This window comes from Spermophilus citellus (genome assembly GCF_964194105.1).
Source record: "Spermophilus citellus genome assembly, chromosome: 17".
Lineage (NCBI taxonomy): Eukaryota > Metazoa > Chordata > Mammalia > Rodentia > Sciuridae > Spermophilus > Spermophilus citellus.
Window position 1 is genome coordinate 29,828,579 of NC_138199.1, and position 16,226 is coordinate 29,844,804.

A 16,226-nucleotide genomic window follows, 5' to 3' on the forward strand; every position below is an offset into this window, starting at 1 on the left:
GCTACAAAGGTACTGAGTAGCAACTAGTGCTTCAACTAGATGTGAATTATGAAAGTATTAGTTAATTAATATATAAATGAAAGTATCAAGTTAAAGTTCAATCATGGAAAGAACAGCTGCAGAATACCAGACACTGCTGCATTTGGGGAATTTACAGTCTCGTTTCTGGAAAGATTAAACAAATTAATTCATAATCACAATCTATGGTAGTATTACCAAACCCAGGCCCAGATGTTCATCCCACGGGAAAAAAAAAAACAACATCATCCAAGAGCCATGTGCTGGGGAGAGAGAGAGGATTTATTGAGGGGCCAAGAATGAAGAACTGGGTGCTCTGCTCACAAGTCACCCTCTCAAATCCAGGGAGGCACAGGACAAGAATAATGAGGGCTGGGTACCGTAATCCCAGTGACTCAGGAGGTTGAGACAGGAGGGTCATGAGTTCAAACCCAGCCTCAGCAATGGCAAGGTGCTAAGCAACTCAGTGAGACCCTGTCTCTAAAGAAAATACAAAATAGGGGTGGGAATGTGGCTCAGTGGTCTAGTCCCCCTGAGTTTAATCCCGTAGCCCCACACAATACCAAGGGAAAAAAAAGAATAATGAAGGAGAGCTGGGCGCAGTGGCACACACTGAGGTCCCAGCTCTTCAGGAGGCTGAGGCAAGTTCAAGGGCAGCCTGGGCAGCTTAGTGAAACCCTGTCTCAACATAAAATTTAGAAAAGGGCTATGCAAGCAGCTCAGTGATAGAGCACTCCTGGGTTCAACCCAGTCCTTCAAAATGATGATAATAATAGTGAGAGAGGGATGGGCTGATAAAGATGAGGAATATTCACGTCTTTTCTGGGAATAGGTGGAGATCTCTCAGGAACTCGTCCACCTCCTTTCATGGACTGGCATTTCTGGTCAAGGTGGTGGCCGGGTGTCTTTTTTTGTTTTTGGTGCTGGGGATTGAACTCGGGGCAGACCTGTATCGTATTTTATTTAGAGACAGGGTCTCACTGAGTTGCTTAGGGCCTTGCTTTTGCTGAGGCTGGCTTTGAACTCATGATCCTCTTGTCTCAGCCTCCCAAGGTACTAGGATTATAGGCGTGCACCACCGGGTGGCAGGTGTCTTAAAGCTAGGCAAGTCAAGTTCCAGTTCCAGACAAAGCATTTCTCAAATGATCCACTTGTCTACACACAGAGCAGAGTTGAAATCTGGTGCAAAGTTTAAGGCAGCAAAAGAGACACAGATGACAAGCCTCTGACGTTCCCATCACCCATGGGACATCTGCAGGCCGGAACAAGAGTCAGTGTTTTCAGCCAAAGTGGACTTCAAGTCCCTGGGCACCTGTCATCACCATAACTCACAAGCCAGAAGTGTCATCCGAAGCAAAGTTCGTGGGAGGCTAAAAATGTACTGCCTGGCTGTGTGACCTCCAAATTAGTGATTTTAACAACATTTATGAGCAAGTTAAGCTGAAGGGTTCATTTAGGATTTTCTCTGGTAACAGCAGGTGTTGGAAGTACCTATGAGAAGCGGTAATGGGGGGACTTAGTACAGGTAAGGGAATCAGGAGCACTCTCTCGGAGGAAGTGACGGTGACACCAGGTTCTGAGGAAAACCTCCAGGTGTGGAAGGGTGAAGGTGTTGAGTCGGGGCCAGTCAATGGCTGGCATGGGTCAGGTCAAGGTGGAACAGTGCTGGACTCCCCATAGAGCCACCAGAGAGGCCGGTTAGGGAGCCTGGCTCACACCCAGTGCTTAATCTCTTAGTATAGGGGGTTGGTGACAGTGATGGGGTTGACTGATGGCTCATTTCCGATGATAAAAACCATTTAAAGAAGAAGGAAGAATAGGCAGGCATGGTGGCTCACACCTGCAATCCCAGCTTAAAATGAGGAAGAAGAAGAGGAGGAGGAGGAGGAGGAGTATTCAGATCATCCATGTCTACATTGGAAACAAACATGGACCCTCATTCAGTCCAGTTCTACAAGCTCACACTGAAAGCTACCACATGCCAGGTCATGATGGGCACAGGCAGGAGCCGTATGACATGTAGCTCTGGCCTTGAGGAGCTTTTGAGGTCTTCAGGGAGGCATGTGATGAATCCAGCCTAATTCCATTTTAAGATTGGGAGCCATCTTGTCACAAAATCATGAAAAAGTTAATTTCTGTTTTACTATAAATTACTGTGATTTCTAAACTTGCTTGGAATGCCTGCCCATGCCTTGAACTCACCCATGCCTGGCTTTCCCTGACCAGATAATAACCCTCTCTGAAATTTAGCGGCGCCTCATAAATTATGGTTTTTGGGATCTAAATTTACTCCCCAATTTGAAATGTTAAACCATTTAGACCATTAACCTACTACCTGCCTTTGTATTATGCTTGTCAAAATCCTGTTATCTGTAAGTTCTCAAGACACCCCCCCTTTTGCAACTTTTTGTGCTATAAAACCATGCTCCTAGAGACCTGGGGTACTGTCCTCTAACCCAAGGATTTTGGGAGAGACAGTCTCGGCTGGAATTGTAAGCTTGCTTTAGTTTGATTTAAAATTGGAGTCGGTGGTCTTTGCGTCACAGTTTAACAGCATGTGGAGCCAACCATCTGCTGGGTCTGTAGTGACCACTCCAACAGGGGGACAAGGAGGTAGGCCTCACGCCTGTGACTGGGAAAAGGGTCCTGTCATCCAATAGGTTAGAAAAACACTGAATTATGGGCTGGGGCTGTAGCTCATTGGTAGAGCGCCCACCTCGCATGCATGAAGAACTGGGTTTGATCCTTAGCACCACATAAAAAAATAAAGATTTTTTTAAAAAAAAACACTGAATTAAATAAAACTTGACTGGAAGACTTTCAGAGCCTTTGGGCTGAAGGATACCATGAATCTCCAAGAAAGAGTAGATATTCAGTATTTCCAAAATTGAATGGGCTGCCAAGCTCTTTGAAATTTTCTTCTAAATCTGCTTTAGATTTCCTGACCCAACCATTTCTCTGTGTAATTTAAAACCCTTAAACATCCTTTTAAAAAAGCTGTGTAACACGTATAATTCATAACCTATTTTCTTATCTGCTCCCTCCCCTTTCTGGGGATGTAAGTGTCCAGTTTTTCTCCCTTCAGTTGTTTTTCTATAATTTAAAATAGGGCTTAAGCACTAAAGGGAGCAAATTCTGAAGGTGTTTCTGAGCAGGTCTTGCTGCTGAGGCTGCTGCTTGGCTGGGCTCCCAGATCTCCCAAGCCAGACAACAGCCAGAGCCTCCCCATAGGGGCACCTGGTGAGGTCGCCATGGCAACCACAGGAGGGAGGAAAGGAAGATGCTCAAGGGAGGGGACTAGACAAGGAAGCCCAGGCCTTGAGGTTGACCAGACTAGACTGTTGGGGGACCTTTGGGGAATGATGGCCTTTACTGTCTTCATGTCTCTGGGGAGCATCAGGCTACCATGGGTCAGAATCAGAAGGATTCTTCTTCCCCAGAGACTGCTGGATCAAAGCTCAGGCTGAGAAATTGAATAGCTTGGGGCTGATCAGCCTTCATTCCTGCCTTGGTGTGAGCCCACATCTCCAAAAAGAAGCCAAAGCTTCTTTAATTCTTTTTTATTGGATGGAAATTTTTCTTCTAGAAATTTCTCAATTGGGTTTGAATTGTAGGTTCCTCCAGGAAGTTGTAACAAGGATCTCTTTATATATTGGATTCCTCAGAGGAAGAAGTTTCTAGGTGAGAACACAGTAGACCCTGGCCTTGCACTCCCAGCAATGCAGCTTGTAGAGGGACTATGATGCAAGGTCCCCTGTCCCAGAGGCCTGGGATCTGATGGTGGAGCCCTCACCTTGACTCTCAAGACAGCCGCCCATTCTGTAGAGCATCTCCTCTCTATGGAAATTGTCTGTGTGCCTGGGGCCATCATGAGATTCATTCTTCAATTTATAAAACGGGCGTGCTGGGGGTGTGGCTCCGTGATAGAGCACTTGCCTAGGATGCACAAAACCCTGGGTTCAACCCCCAGCACTGCAAACAAACAAAACTACATAAAAACCGTGCAAGTTATATATGCCAAACTGCTCACAGTGGCCAGGTGGGTGGGCAGGAGGACTGAGGAGGTGATAAAGGCTGCCTTTGGGTTTTTATTTCATAACCCTTGTATCATTGGAAACTTCCAATGAACTTTATCCCTGTATTACTTTTATAATTCATAATTTAATTAAAAATAGGAATTTATGAGGGAGGAAAAATTATTCCCTTTAATCCATTAGCTGAAACAATCAATGTGAATATCTGAGCGTTTGTCTTCCAGGCTTTTAAGAAGGAATTTGTTTTGAATATACAGCAGCAGCCACTTTATAACTAAAGGGCTCAGCTAAGTGCTCTCTGCACAGCAGCTGGACTTTGCTTTTAAGTCGCAGGCCTCTTCCGTTTTCCTGGGGCCCACCCTCTGCAGATGCACCAGCCTCGCCTGGGACCCAAGGTGGGGATGCAGCGGGCGTGGTCTGAGGGGCTGGAGGCCCTTGGAAGCTGCTCTCGGAGCTTGGCCTGACTGAGCCAGAATCCTGAAAAGCTCCCGCCCTGTGCATTGTCCCAGGGAGTGTCCCAGGGGTCACATCTTCCTGACCTTTGTTTTGGATTCAATTCTGGCTCTGGGTCCTCACCTGAGAACTGGACTTCGGTCGGGCCCTGATTGCCAGTCTCCTCTGAGTCCCACTCAATTGTCTTTCTTTGCTGTAATCCTAACTGTGCCCTCTTGTGACCCCAGCTGCAGGCAGGGCTGCTTGGTCTAGTGGGGACACTGGGCTCTTCAGATCCTCTTCCTTCCTCTATAGAAGTGGAAGCCCCTTTCCCTGTTGCTGAGCCATTCTGCGGGCCTGTGGCTGTGCCAAGATGTCTATTCAAAGGGCAATTGAATGCTGGGAAGTGTGTTCTGGGACTGAACCTGGATCTGAGAAAAGGCCAATGTGATTTGTTTTCACCACTAAAACCAGATCCTACGGTCCTCCCACACTCACCCATCTGCCGGGGGCTTTGGGAGGCCTAGCTCCCTCCGGGGTGGTTGGCAGGTAAAGAACTTCTAGGGTCCCAGGACAATCCCTGGGGAGGGGAACACAGTTCCAGGCCGCCCTCTAGGGGAAACTGAACTCAAGCGCAATGAACTCGTGTTTTGATCATGACCTCTGGGAGCTGCTCCTGGGCTGGTTAAACAGGCAGGCCGTAGTAAACACGCACCCAAGGCGACCAGCACGTGGTTCCCTGCACAGAGGGTTTAATTATGAGCATGACTTAATGATAACAAAATGTGGGGCAAATAGAGGGGGAAAAATCTACACCTCCCCGCCCCCTCCCGTGGCCTCCACAGCTCTTCCAACGGGGTAGGGTCCCCTCTCCCTCCTGGGTGATTTTCCCTAGGGCTGGGGAGTGTTTTGTTTCTTCCCTAATTTCATTTGCATTACATCATTGATACCAGCTCACTGTGGCAAAATTGGAAAATGTAAAAGGCATTAAAAAAAAAAAATCTTCCCCCACTTCATAGCCTCGCCACTTCCTCTCTCTCTTTAAGCAGCTCACAGTTAGTTGTGGCACTTGCCGCCATCTGAACTCATCTTGTTGACTTCTTTATTTCCTTCTGGACTGTTTCTCCCCACCACACCCCTAAGTCCTATGAGAGCAGGGACCTCGTCTGTCTGTGCCCAGGCTGTGAGCCCAGGAGAGGGCCTGGCCACAGCAGCCGCCCTCCTGCGTGGCTGATGGATGAGTGCTCAGGTGAGGCCACCTGTTCCTAGCTCTTCCCTATCCCGAATTCTACACCCAAATTGTTTCAGGTCAGGTGTGGCTCAGGGAGGCTCTGGATGCCAGGAAGGCACAGAGAAGGTGGATCCCATGAAGATGACCTGAGAGTCACATGCCTACCCTGAGTACTCCTGAGAGGGGTAGTGAGGGAGGAGGAAGAGCTCCTGTCAGATCCCTACTGTGGGGACTGTATCCTCAAATCCCCCCCCCACCTTTTTTTTTTTTTTTTGTCCAGGAATCAGAGAGGTTCATTGACTTGCTCAAGATCTTGCAGCTGGTCCTCAGTGGAGTTAGGACAGGAAGTCCAGATGCAATAATAATAAGAGAGCCGTCTTTTAGAAAAAAAAAACTATCAAATCAGAAACAGGGGTTACATTTTCAGAAGGATTTCAATTAAAAAGAAGCTCTAAGGCTCATCTCAGGGGACTCAAATGCCCTTTGCCTTTGGATGCTCTTCTGTCAAAAGCCTTCATCTCTGTGTTAAGGAAATGGATTTCATAAGAGTGAATTCAACAGGGCGGTCTGGCAAACTGGTTAACTGAGGCAAAGGTCGCGGGAGTTTATGAATCTCCTTGAGACTCTTGCTGTCTGACTGGTTTCATATGAATTGGCCTTTATCCATCAGAACTTTAAAACTCTATGTTTGTTAAATATCTTTTAGAAAATTGTGAAACCATTGTGGGGAGGGTAGGAGATGGTAGTAGTTCTTCACTGACACAGGTTTACCACCTCCTTTAAACTAGATTCCACGTGTACTTGCAAATTAAAAATGTACCACCCTGCCTCTCTTACTCCTTGTTCTTTCAAAGCCACGAATTGTCTCAGAGCAGCTTTTGCAATGATCCTTGCAGTCTGCACCCTCCTCACAGCAAGTTTACAAGTGGAACCCCACAAAGAGACTCTGGGGTTCTAGTTTAAATTCTGCAGGTCTTTCAGTGCCCCCCAGCTGGGCTCTTCCCAGGACAACCCCGGTGCTATCCTTCCTGCTCACCTACAGCTGCGGTCACCAGCACTCCCCAGCCAGGACTCTGTTGGGCACTCAACACAACAGTCCAAACCATCATTTTATGTTTCTGGTGCCCGTGATGGAACTCAGGGCCTTACCACTGAGCTAGGCCCCCAGTCCAATTTTAATGAAAAGTCTAAGGGCTCTCATTTCTGGATTCCTATTCATGTTCTGGGAAGTTCGATCCTTAAAGTTTCTTCAAGCTTAGTCCTAGCCTGATTGGTGGCACTGAGTGTTCCCCCACATCAAGGGCAACGTCCCAGCTACCCAAGGAGCCTCTCCAAAGAGTCCAGTGCAGCAGCAGGCTGTGCCCGGGAGCCCTCTGCCCCTGGAGGCCTGCTTCGCTCAGAGGCATCTCCCCGGGGCAGGTGCGGGGAAGAGGCGAGGTCCTCAGGGGTAAAAAAATCCACTTCCCTAGAGTTTTCTCTCTGCTAACAGAAGGAGGGATTCAGTGATGCAAACATTAAGAAAACCCTGGGCTGGGGACTGGCTGGGCATGTGACTGGAGAACAGACAGAAGAGTTACCCCCACTACATACAGCTAGAGAGTGGGAGACAGGCAGACCACAGAGGAGTGGAATCCATAGCAGGTAGCATATTTTCATTTTTACCAATGGTTTCTCATTCTCAATGCTAATAATCTGGGGAAACATCAGAAAGGACTCTTGGTTCCACTCTCAGAAGCTCAGTTTTGCTTTAACAGATTCCCAAGTAACATTTATTGAACATGTACAATGTATCACTTCCTTTCCCAGGTCTTTTGAGCTTCATGAGAACCTAAAAATAGGGATTAGTGTCCTCATTTTACAGATGAGAAAACAAAGCCTTATAACTGTTGGAGTTGGACAACAAAAAATTGATATCATGCCAGGCACAGGGGGTGCATACCTGTAAATCCCAGAGGCTTAGGAGGCTGAGACAGGAGGATCAAGAGTTCAAAGCCATCCTCAGCAAAAGCGAGGTGCTAAGCAACTCAGTGAGACCCTGTCTTTAAAGAAAATACAAATTAGGGCTGGGGATGTAGCTCAGTGGTTGAGTGCCCCTGAGTTCAATCCCGGATACTCCCCCTACTCCCTCCCAACAAAACAAAGTTTCCCAGCTTCAAATCCTGTCCACACAGAACTCACCTCTCATTCCTGCCCCTTAGCTGCCTTTATCATAGCTGAATAATTTTTTTGTAGTTATAGATGGACTGAATGCCTTTATTTGTTTTATTTTTATGTGGTGCTGATGATCAAACCCAGTGCCTCACGCATGCTAGGCAAGCGCTCTACCACTGAGCTACAGCCCCAGCCCTACCATTGCCTTTGTTGATATACTTATGAGCATTAACTCACATAACCCTACCAACATCATCAGGCCATAGTTATGACATAATCACAGCAGCCACTTTATTATCCCTTTTATAGAGAAGGAATTGACCATTAGTGAGACCAAGAGAAAACTGTGAAAATCATATCTATGATTCTGGGTCTGATGCTCCCTCCTTCAAAACCGGATACCTACCCAGAATGCCAGGCATGCTTATCTCTCTTCTCCAGCTATTCAGGTGCCTCCAAGCTCCAAGTCCAAGGCAAGGCCTGCTTGCCCCCAAGGAGCAAATACTGTCACTCAGAGCAAGATGCTTTTTGCCTGATGTGAACACAGTCCTGTTTAGCTCTGGGATATGCTTCTGGGCATTAAAAGCTCAGCCCTGAAAGGGATCCTTTAGGCAGTGTCTGCTCTTTCTGTGGCTCATCAGCCATCTGGTAGAAGCTTCAGTGAAAGGCTGAGTTTTCGATCTAATCTTTTGGAGAGAGGAAGAATACCCCTTCCTTCATATATCAGCATTTTTTTTTTTTTTTGGTACTAGGGATTGAACCCAAGGGCACTTACACACTGAGTCACATCCCTAGACCTTTTAAAATTTTTATTTAGAGACAGGGTCTCACTAGGTTGTGTACAGCCTCTCAGTTGCTGAGGCTGGTTTTGAACCTGTGATCCTCCTGCCTCAGCCTCCCAAGCTCATGGGATTACAGGCATGTGTCACTGTACCTGGCTCATATCAGCATTTTTGAATTAACTTTTTGTGATTCTGGCACAGCCAGGTAAGAAGTGGTGACCCTTTGAGAGCAGCTTGTGGCCTGGAGATATTCAGCACCAAGGCCAGCGCCACACGAGCTGCTGAAAGCCAAGCAGCCATAAAGCAGAGGTTCTTCAACACTGGCTGCATGTTGGAATCACTTAGACAGCTTAAACACACACACACACACACACACACACACACACACACACTCACACACACACACACTCTCACACACACACATATACCTTTTAAAAATATATATATTTTAAAAATATATATATATATACCTTTAAAAAAATATATATATATATACCTTTAATATATATATATATATACACCTTTAAAAATATATATCTTTAAATATATATATATATAAACCTTTAAAAATATATAAATACCTTTAAATATGTGTGTGTGTATTTTAGTGTCCTGGCTCCACTCTAGTCTAATTGGATCAGAAGTTCTGGGAATAAGTTCCAGCACTCTTTCCAGTATGTTTTAAATGCCAAAATTAAGCAGGTGATTGTAATATGTAACAAAGATTAGGAAAAAACCACAGTAATGAATCCAAACAGGAAGTGGAGTGTCCCAAATATAGGCAGCACCAGGGGACCATGAGACGATGAGTTTAAAACACAACTTGACGGAGAGGTCATTTAGTTCTGCCTGTTCCGTTCTGCCTCCATGACACGATTCTTGGCCCACTCTAAATGGGTGAATGCTGATCTCTCTGACCTGGGGTCATCCTGACCTCTCTTCTTAGGACGTCCAGAAGTTCAGGAAGCAATTAAACATCCCTCTTGGCAAACTGGAGACCACCACTGGGTCTTCAACCCCATAAAACAACCCCCAAACCATGACTCAGAAAGAAATCCTGAGGTTGTAGCCTTAGTAGTCTGGGAATTGGCAGAATGTATCCTGCCTTCAAGATTTTAGAAAAGAAAACCAAGTGTTGTTTGGTTATTTATAATGAGATAAAAATAAGAAATTACTGTATAGTTAAAAAAAAAACAGGGTATTGGTTATATATTGGTTATATTATCAGGGGTTGGGCATCTGCATGATGAAATTCAATGTGGCCACTGCAAAGCCTGTTGCATATGAAGATTAATTACATGGGAAGTTGTGCGTGTGTGTAGTGGCACCCCCTTTCTCCACAGAAAAGTCTTAATTGGGCTTCTCCAGAAATCTTCACCATGGCAGATTTTAGGACTGTCAGCAAAAGAGTCTCTGCAAAAGAGTTCAGTGTAGATAAACTTCCTTTTTTCATGTTGCCCTGTCTTACTTGGCCACTGGCTGGGAAGATATCAGCACTCTCCCTTACTAGTTTTTCACAAACATACCCAGTATAGTAGTTTGTAGAAATGTGTAAACAAGGCCTCTGGCCTTGAGCTGGGCTTCACAGATATGTCTATATTTTAAAGATAAGTTACAAATGGGCTCCATGGTAACAGCTGGCAGGGGGAGAAAAGAAAGGGGAGAAGAAGCTCTTCCCTTCTCAGGTGTTGTCCTTGAAGGGTTAACTTGCCCAGAACAGTGAAAGAAAAAGCTACTTTTATGTGAATTTCTGCAGACTGTGAACTTCTGAGCCCCTCCCCTTACATGCTGGATATAAAACTCTGAAACTACCTGAACTCGGGGTTCAGGGGATTGATTGATTACAGCAAAATCTGTGCCCTTTGAACCTGGCTGCAGCCAAATAAAACTGTTTCCTGCTATGTTCTGTGCCTTACCTCGTCTGTCCCTACAACATGTGCATAATGAAAAAAATCTGGTCACAAGACAGTATACACCATATTATCTCCCAGTTTTACATAAAACATACATGTGTTTAGACATTTTTTATTTTTCAGTACTGGGGATTGAACCCAGGAGCACGTAACCACTGAGGCACATCCCCCAGTCATTGTTTATAGTTTATTTAGAGTTATAGTCTCACTCAACAAGTTGCTTAGGGCCTCACTAAGTGAGTGGCTTTGAGCTCACTATCCTCCTGTCTCAGCCTTCCAAACCACTGGGATTATAGGCATGCACTACTGTGCCTGGCTAGACATGTAAAAATGAATAATACACAAAGTAATAACAGCCATCGTGGGATGATGGGGGAATAGAACATTTTATTTTCCTGTGTGATCCATATTTTCTACAATAAACACATGTTAATTTTGCTGTCAAAAAATACTTACTTAAAAAAGCACATATGCTAAAATAAACTTTGCCATTTTCAGCAGGGAGTTCTAGGCTGAAATACATATAATTTCATGTCAATGAAATTATTCAAATTATGACAGCAATATACTTCCCTGGAATAAAGAACTTTTTTCTAATATTGTATTGTTGGGAAATAAATTCAGGGCTTTGCACAAGTTAGGCAAACATATCCAGTATAGTAGTTTACTATAGTATATACTATATCCCTAGTCCTTTTTATTTTGAGACAGACTTGCTAAGTTGCCTAGACTGGGCCTTGAACTTACAATCCTCCTGCCTCAGCCTCTTGCCTAGCTGGGATTTTGAGTATGCACCATTACACCCAGTCAAGAACTTCTTTAAGGAAAATGCCAGTGTTTACTTAGAAATAAACATCAATCTGGTAGAATGCTGCCTAGCAGATGAATTTTAATTCATGTGAAATTTGTATGAACTGATTAATGGGTTGGATCCCAGAGCAAGACCAGAATAAAGTCCTGAAGAAGTATTGGAAAAGAAAGCATTTCTTGTTAGTTTTCCATTGCTTTCTTAAAAGGACATGAACTTGGACGAGGTCTACAATCCCTACAAGCCCACATCACATCCCAGGTGGGAAGCAGAAAGCAGACTGTGAGAAAGAAAATTAATCAAACCTTTGATCCAAGACAGGCTGGGAGAGCCCTTTTTAGATTCTCTTCATGGGTCACCTTCAGTAGAAAAGGGGCAAGAAGTCAGAAAGCTGCTACAGTGTCCACTTAAATAGAAACCTCCAGTTCTGCTTGTCTTAGTGGAGCCATGGCCCAGACGTCATCATTGCCAACTGGGTGCCACCAGAAATGATTGACTACGATGCGATGAGAAACGCTCACAGTTCCATTAATGGTTCGGTGCTCCAATTTCCTACCAGCGTGGAGTTTCTGAAGTGCTCTTGGCTAAACAGAACAGTCTCTATCTATCCATTAAGAAATATGCTTTCAATACTGATGTTTTCAAAGCGGCTACTTCGCTTTTTAAAGACGTAATTGAGATGATTGTAAAATGCAGTCTCTGCAGAGTGAAAGATCAAAAGTCCTTCCCACCTACGACCTGCAGTCTGCTTGTTCTTTTCATCAGGCAACTGCTTGTGACACTTTCTTGAATATCTTCCCCCTATTCGACACCCTAAAACAAACCGCTTAGTAAAATGGGAGAAGTATTTGAATCAATATTTCACCAAAAAGATAATGCAGATGACAAATACACTCGTGAAAAGATGATCAACATCCTTCATCATTAGGGAAATGCAGATGCAAACCATAATGAGAGGTCGCTGCGCATCTAATTCAGTGGCTGAAACTCAGAAGATCTTACACCAAATGTTGGTCGGGCTGTGAACTGGGACTCACATACTGCAAAATCAAATACTTAGGAGAATAGCTTGGCATTTTCTTAATCATTTGCCAAATGATCCAGTTATTCCCCTGTAGACTTTTACCAAAGAGAAAAGGAAATATGTCTATACCTAGATCTATGCAGGAAGGTTTGGAGCAGCTTCACTTCTCACGGCCTCCAAACGGAATCAACCCAAGAGGTTAACAGCAGAGAAGCAGATGAGAAAACTGTGTCCCATTCACACGACAGGACACCATTCAGCAGTAAAACAGAATGGGTTCTTGGGATACAAACAACATGCTTGAATATCAAAATAGTAAAGATAAATGAAAGAAGCCAGATTCCCCCACCTCTGCAGAGTACATATTCTATGATTCTACTTATATACAACTCTAAGAGCCGGGCGCAGTGGCCCATGCCTGTCATCCCAGTGGCTTGGGAGGCCAAGACAGGAGGATCTTGAGTTCAAAGTCAGCCTCAGCAACTTAGAAGCCCTAAGCAACTTAGCAAGTCCCTGTCTCTAAATAAAATATAAAAAAGGCTGGGGATATGGTCTCTGAGTTCAATCCTCAGTACCAAAACAAACAAACAAAAACTCTAGGAAATGTGAACTAATTTATTGTGACAGAAAGCAGAGCTGTGGTTACTTGGGGAGAGTGGGTGGGAAAGGGCTGGAGGAAAGGTTTTTTTGTGTTTTTTTTTTTTAGTTGTAGTTGAACACAACTACTTTATTTTATTTATTTTTATGTGATACTGAGGATTGTACCCAGTGCCTCACACATGCTAGGTGAGCGCTTTATCATTGAGCCACAACCCCAGCCCAAGTTAGGTTATTTAAAGTCTTTTCATTTATAATCAATGTGCCATTAATGTCAGTATAGATACATGCTGAGGGCCATTGCCAAGTAGGAATGACGCATCAAAATTTCCTTGCTAGCGTACCCCATGTTAAATGGATTTCGCTGTTGACATTGCATGTAAGGTGACCTTGCTCAAGGACCAAGGCAGATCCGGGTTTAGAGCTGATCAGGTTAGAGGAAGTATCCTGCTCCTTGGGTTTAGGGCATTCCCGGTTTAAGACAAGTTTAAGGCGTTCCCAGTTTAAGACAATATGGGTTTTAGGGAAGTTGGAGGTTGAAGATTATTGCTGCTGGAAATAGGGTGTTCCTGCTGCCTGAGTTCCCGTTGAGTTCTCGTGAGATTCAGAAAGTATTTGGAAAAAAAGCCTCGTGGAGTAGGTGAATTGGGCGGCAGCAGAACTGGGATTTCCCCAGAACGTGTTTGTTGAAGGCCGGTGTGAGTTCAGGAATAAAGAATTGCTGTTTGAATCTACAAGGTGTGTGGTGGCTCGTGATTCTGTGCCCAGCCAAGACATTGGCAGATACATCTTTTTACCTCTATGAAATTCTTAGAGGTTGGAGTCACTTGATCAGGGGGTATGTTCATTTATGACTTTGATAGTTGCTACAAAACTGTCCTATGTCTCTCACTGGTTCAAGTCTCACCTCTCTGAAATGGAAAGGATAATTTCTATATAGGCTGCCAAGCAGCAACCTGAATTCCACAAAAGGGATCTTGTTGAAGATCACTCTTTCATGAGTTGATAGTGCAGTCTGGTTTGCAATTACCTTTGCTTCTGAAGTTTTCTTTGGTAATAAGGATATCTTGAAATGGGTGTGGATACTTAGGGGTATTGCAGTGCCCTCTTTACCTGACCCATCACCGGACAAGAAAACAGAAAGTTTAGGTGTGTACCACAGGGAGGGGTAGTTAATGAAGAGGGGAGAACTTGTGACAACATTCAATCCCAGGTTGCTGCACTTTAGTTCAGGGCAACTGGATCCTTCCATTTATTTCTTTCTCCCTTTTCAATATATATTGAGCACATACTATGTTCATTGTGTGGGGGGATATAAAGATGAACTAGGACAGCCTCTGCTCACAATGCCCTCATGGGGAGACAGGGAGGTGCCTACTGAATGTAACGGGATAAAATGTTCTGAGAGAGTTGAGGGAGCACAAAGGAAATCAGGAGGCAGAGAGGAGGGGAGAGCCAGAGAGTCTTCCCAGAGGAAGAGGAATGGGTTGAATATTTGTGCTTCTCCCTTCAATGTTCATATATTGAAATCCTAACCTCCAACATGATGGTATTAGGAGATGAGGGCTTGGAGAGGCAACTGGGTTAAATGTGTGGGGCTCCATGAATGGAACAGACAAGAAACTTGCTTTCTGTGTCATTTGTCAGGTGAGTATACAAGAGCTGTCTGCAAACCAGGAAGTGTGGGTCCTCACTAGATACCGTTATCTGCCAGCACCTTGAACTACCCAGCCTGTGAGAAATGAATTGTTGTTTAGCCCAGTCTAAAGTAATTTGTCCTAGCAGCTCAAACTAAAAAGATACGTGGATCTTAGTCAAAATCGAGGTAAAATTCACATAATATACAATTAATCATTTAAAATGTATAATTCTCTGGCACTTAGTATAGTCACAGAGTTGTGCAACCACCACCTCTGTGATTCCCAAACATTTACTACCCAAAAAAGAAAACTCTATGCTCATTAAACAGTTTCTTCTGATATTAAATTTTAAAACAAGCAGGAAGCATTTCACAGGCAGGCTTGGAAAGAAGATCCTTCCAGAAAGAGCAAGTTTACAAGTCTTGGGACATTAAGTCACCTGGAATGGTGAGAATTGTGTATGTCGTGGGGGTGAAGGAGAGATGGACGAGGCAGCATAGAAGACAGGGCAAGCATAGTGGAGACCAGATGTCCCACAGGCAGCATACACTGGTCGAGGGTGTAAGGAGGAACCAGGACTCATTTGAATCATTTCCATTCCCAGAGGGACATTGCCAACTTTAACATGAATTCAGTTTGAGCCAAAATTTCTCAACTTTGGCATTACTGACATTTTGGGCTGGATAATCCTTTACTGCAGGGGCTGTCTTGTGCACTATAGGATATTTACAGCTTTTCTGGCCTCCACCTACTAAATACTAGTAGCATCTTCTCCACCTCTCCCCATTCTGACAATCCAAGATGTCTCCAGACATTGTCAAATGCCCCTGGGCTCCAGGTGAGACCACTGGAAGAATTCTGACCCAGTACTCCCCAGTTCTAAGGGAGAGATTTAATCATATGGTTCAATCAGAGGCACCCCCTCTGAGCTGGGGAAGTTTTCAATCAGACGGGGCAGGACCATCTATAAAGGCACTGGACTCTGAACTCATGAAGACAAGAGAATTAGTGTTAACACTTTGTAGCATTTAAAAACAATTCCTTCCTCCATTCACTTGACACACTTGATGCCTACTATGTGTGAGGAACTAAGGATGCCATCACTGATGAGTTAGTGGAGGAATTAATTAGCAGCCTTTTCCTTCTATGCCCACCAAGGTGAGGCCAACATTCTAAAAAAAAAAACAGTGGGTTCTCCTGTGTGGGGGAGGAGGAAGGTGGGAAGATGAGGGAGATGTTGAGCTTCCTGTGAGATGGCAAGTGGTGGGGAGGAGGGGCCACCCGATTGTACTGGCTGCCCTTGCCCTCCCAGTGCCCTTGTGGGTGGCAGCACCTTGGGGGAAATGGCTATGGGATGGGACAAAGATCTCTAGGTCCAAGGGTGGCCGAGAATGGGAGGGTCTGGAGATTTCCAAGGACTGCATGGCTCAGTGAGCGTCTGTGGGATCCAGTGTGAATCTGAGTTCTGCTCCAAATAGTCTGGGACTGTGAAAGACTCTCAGGAGCTTTGCACAACCCAACAGGCAAAGGGAAGTAGATTCAAGTATGAACAAGGTTGACTTTTTTTTTTTTTTTTGCGAGCCCAGTAGGGTAGGG

The 16,226-nt window shown here is 44.7% G+C and overlaps 1 protein-coding gene across 1 annotated transcript in view; it reads right to left on the bottom strand.

Moving 5' to 3' along the window:
- Positions 1–1,030: 1,030 nt before the first annotated feature.
- The window catches only part of GOSR1 (golgi SNAP receptor complex member 1), a 65,896-nt gene continuing 50,700 nt past the window's right edge, over positions 1,031–16,226 (bottom strand). Inside the window, exon 9 of the mRNA XM_081272287.1 lies at positions 1,031–1,197. Coding sequence (XP_081128413.1) covers positions 1,157–1,197 — 41 coding nt within the window. The 3' untranslated portion in view covers positions 1,031–1,156. The remainder of the gene's footprint in view (positions 1,198–16,226) is intronic.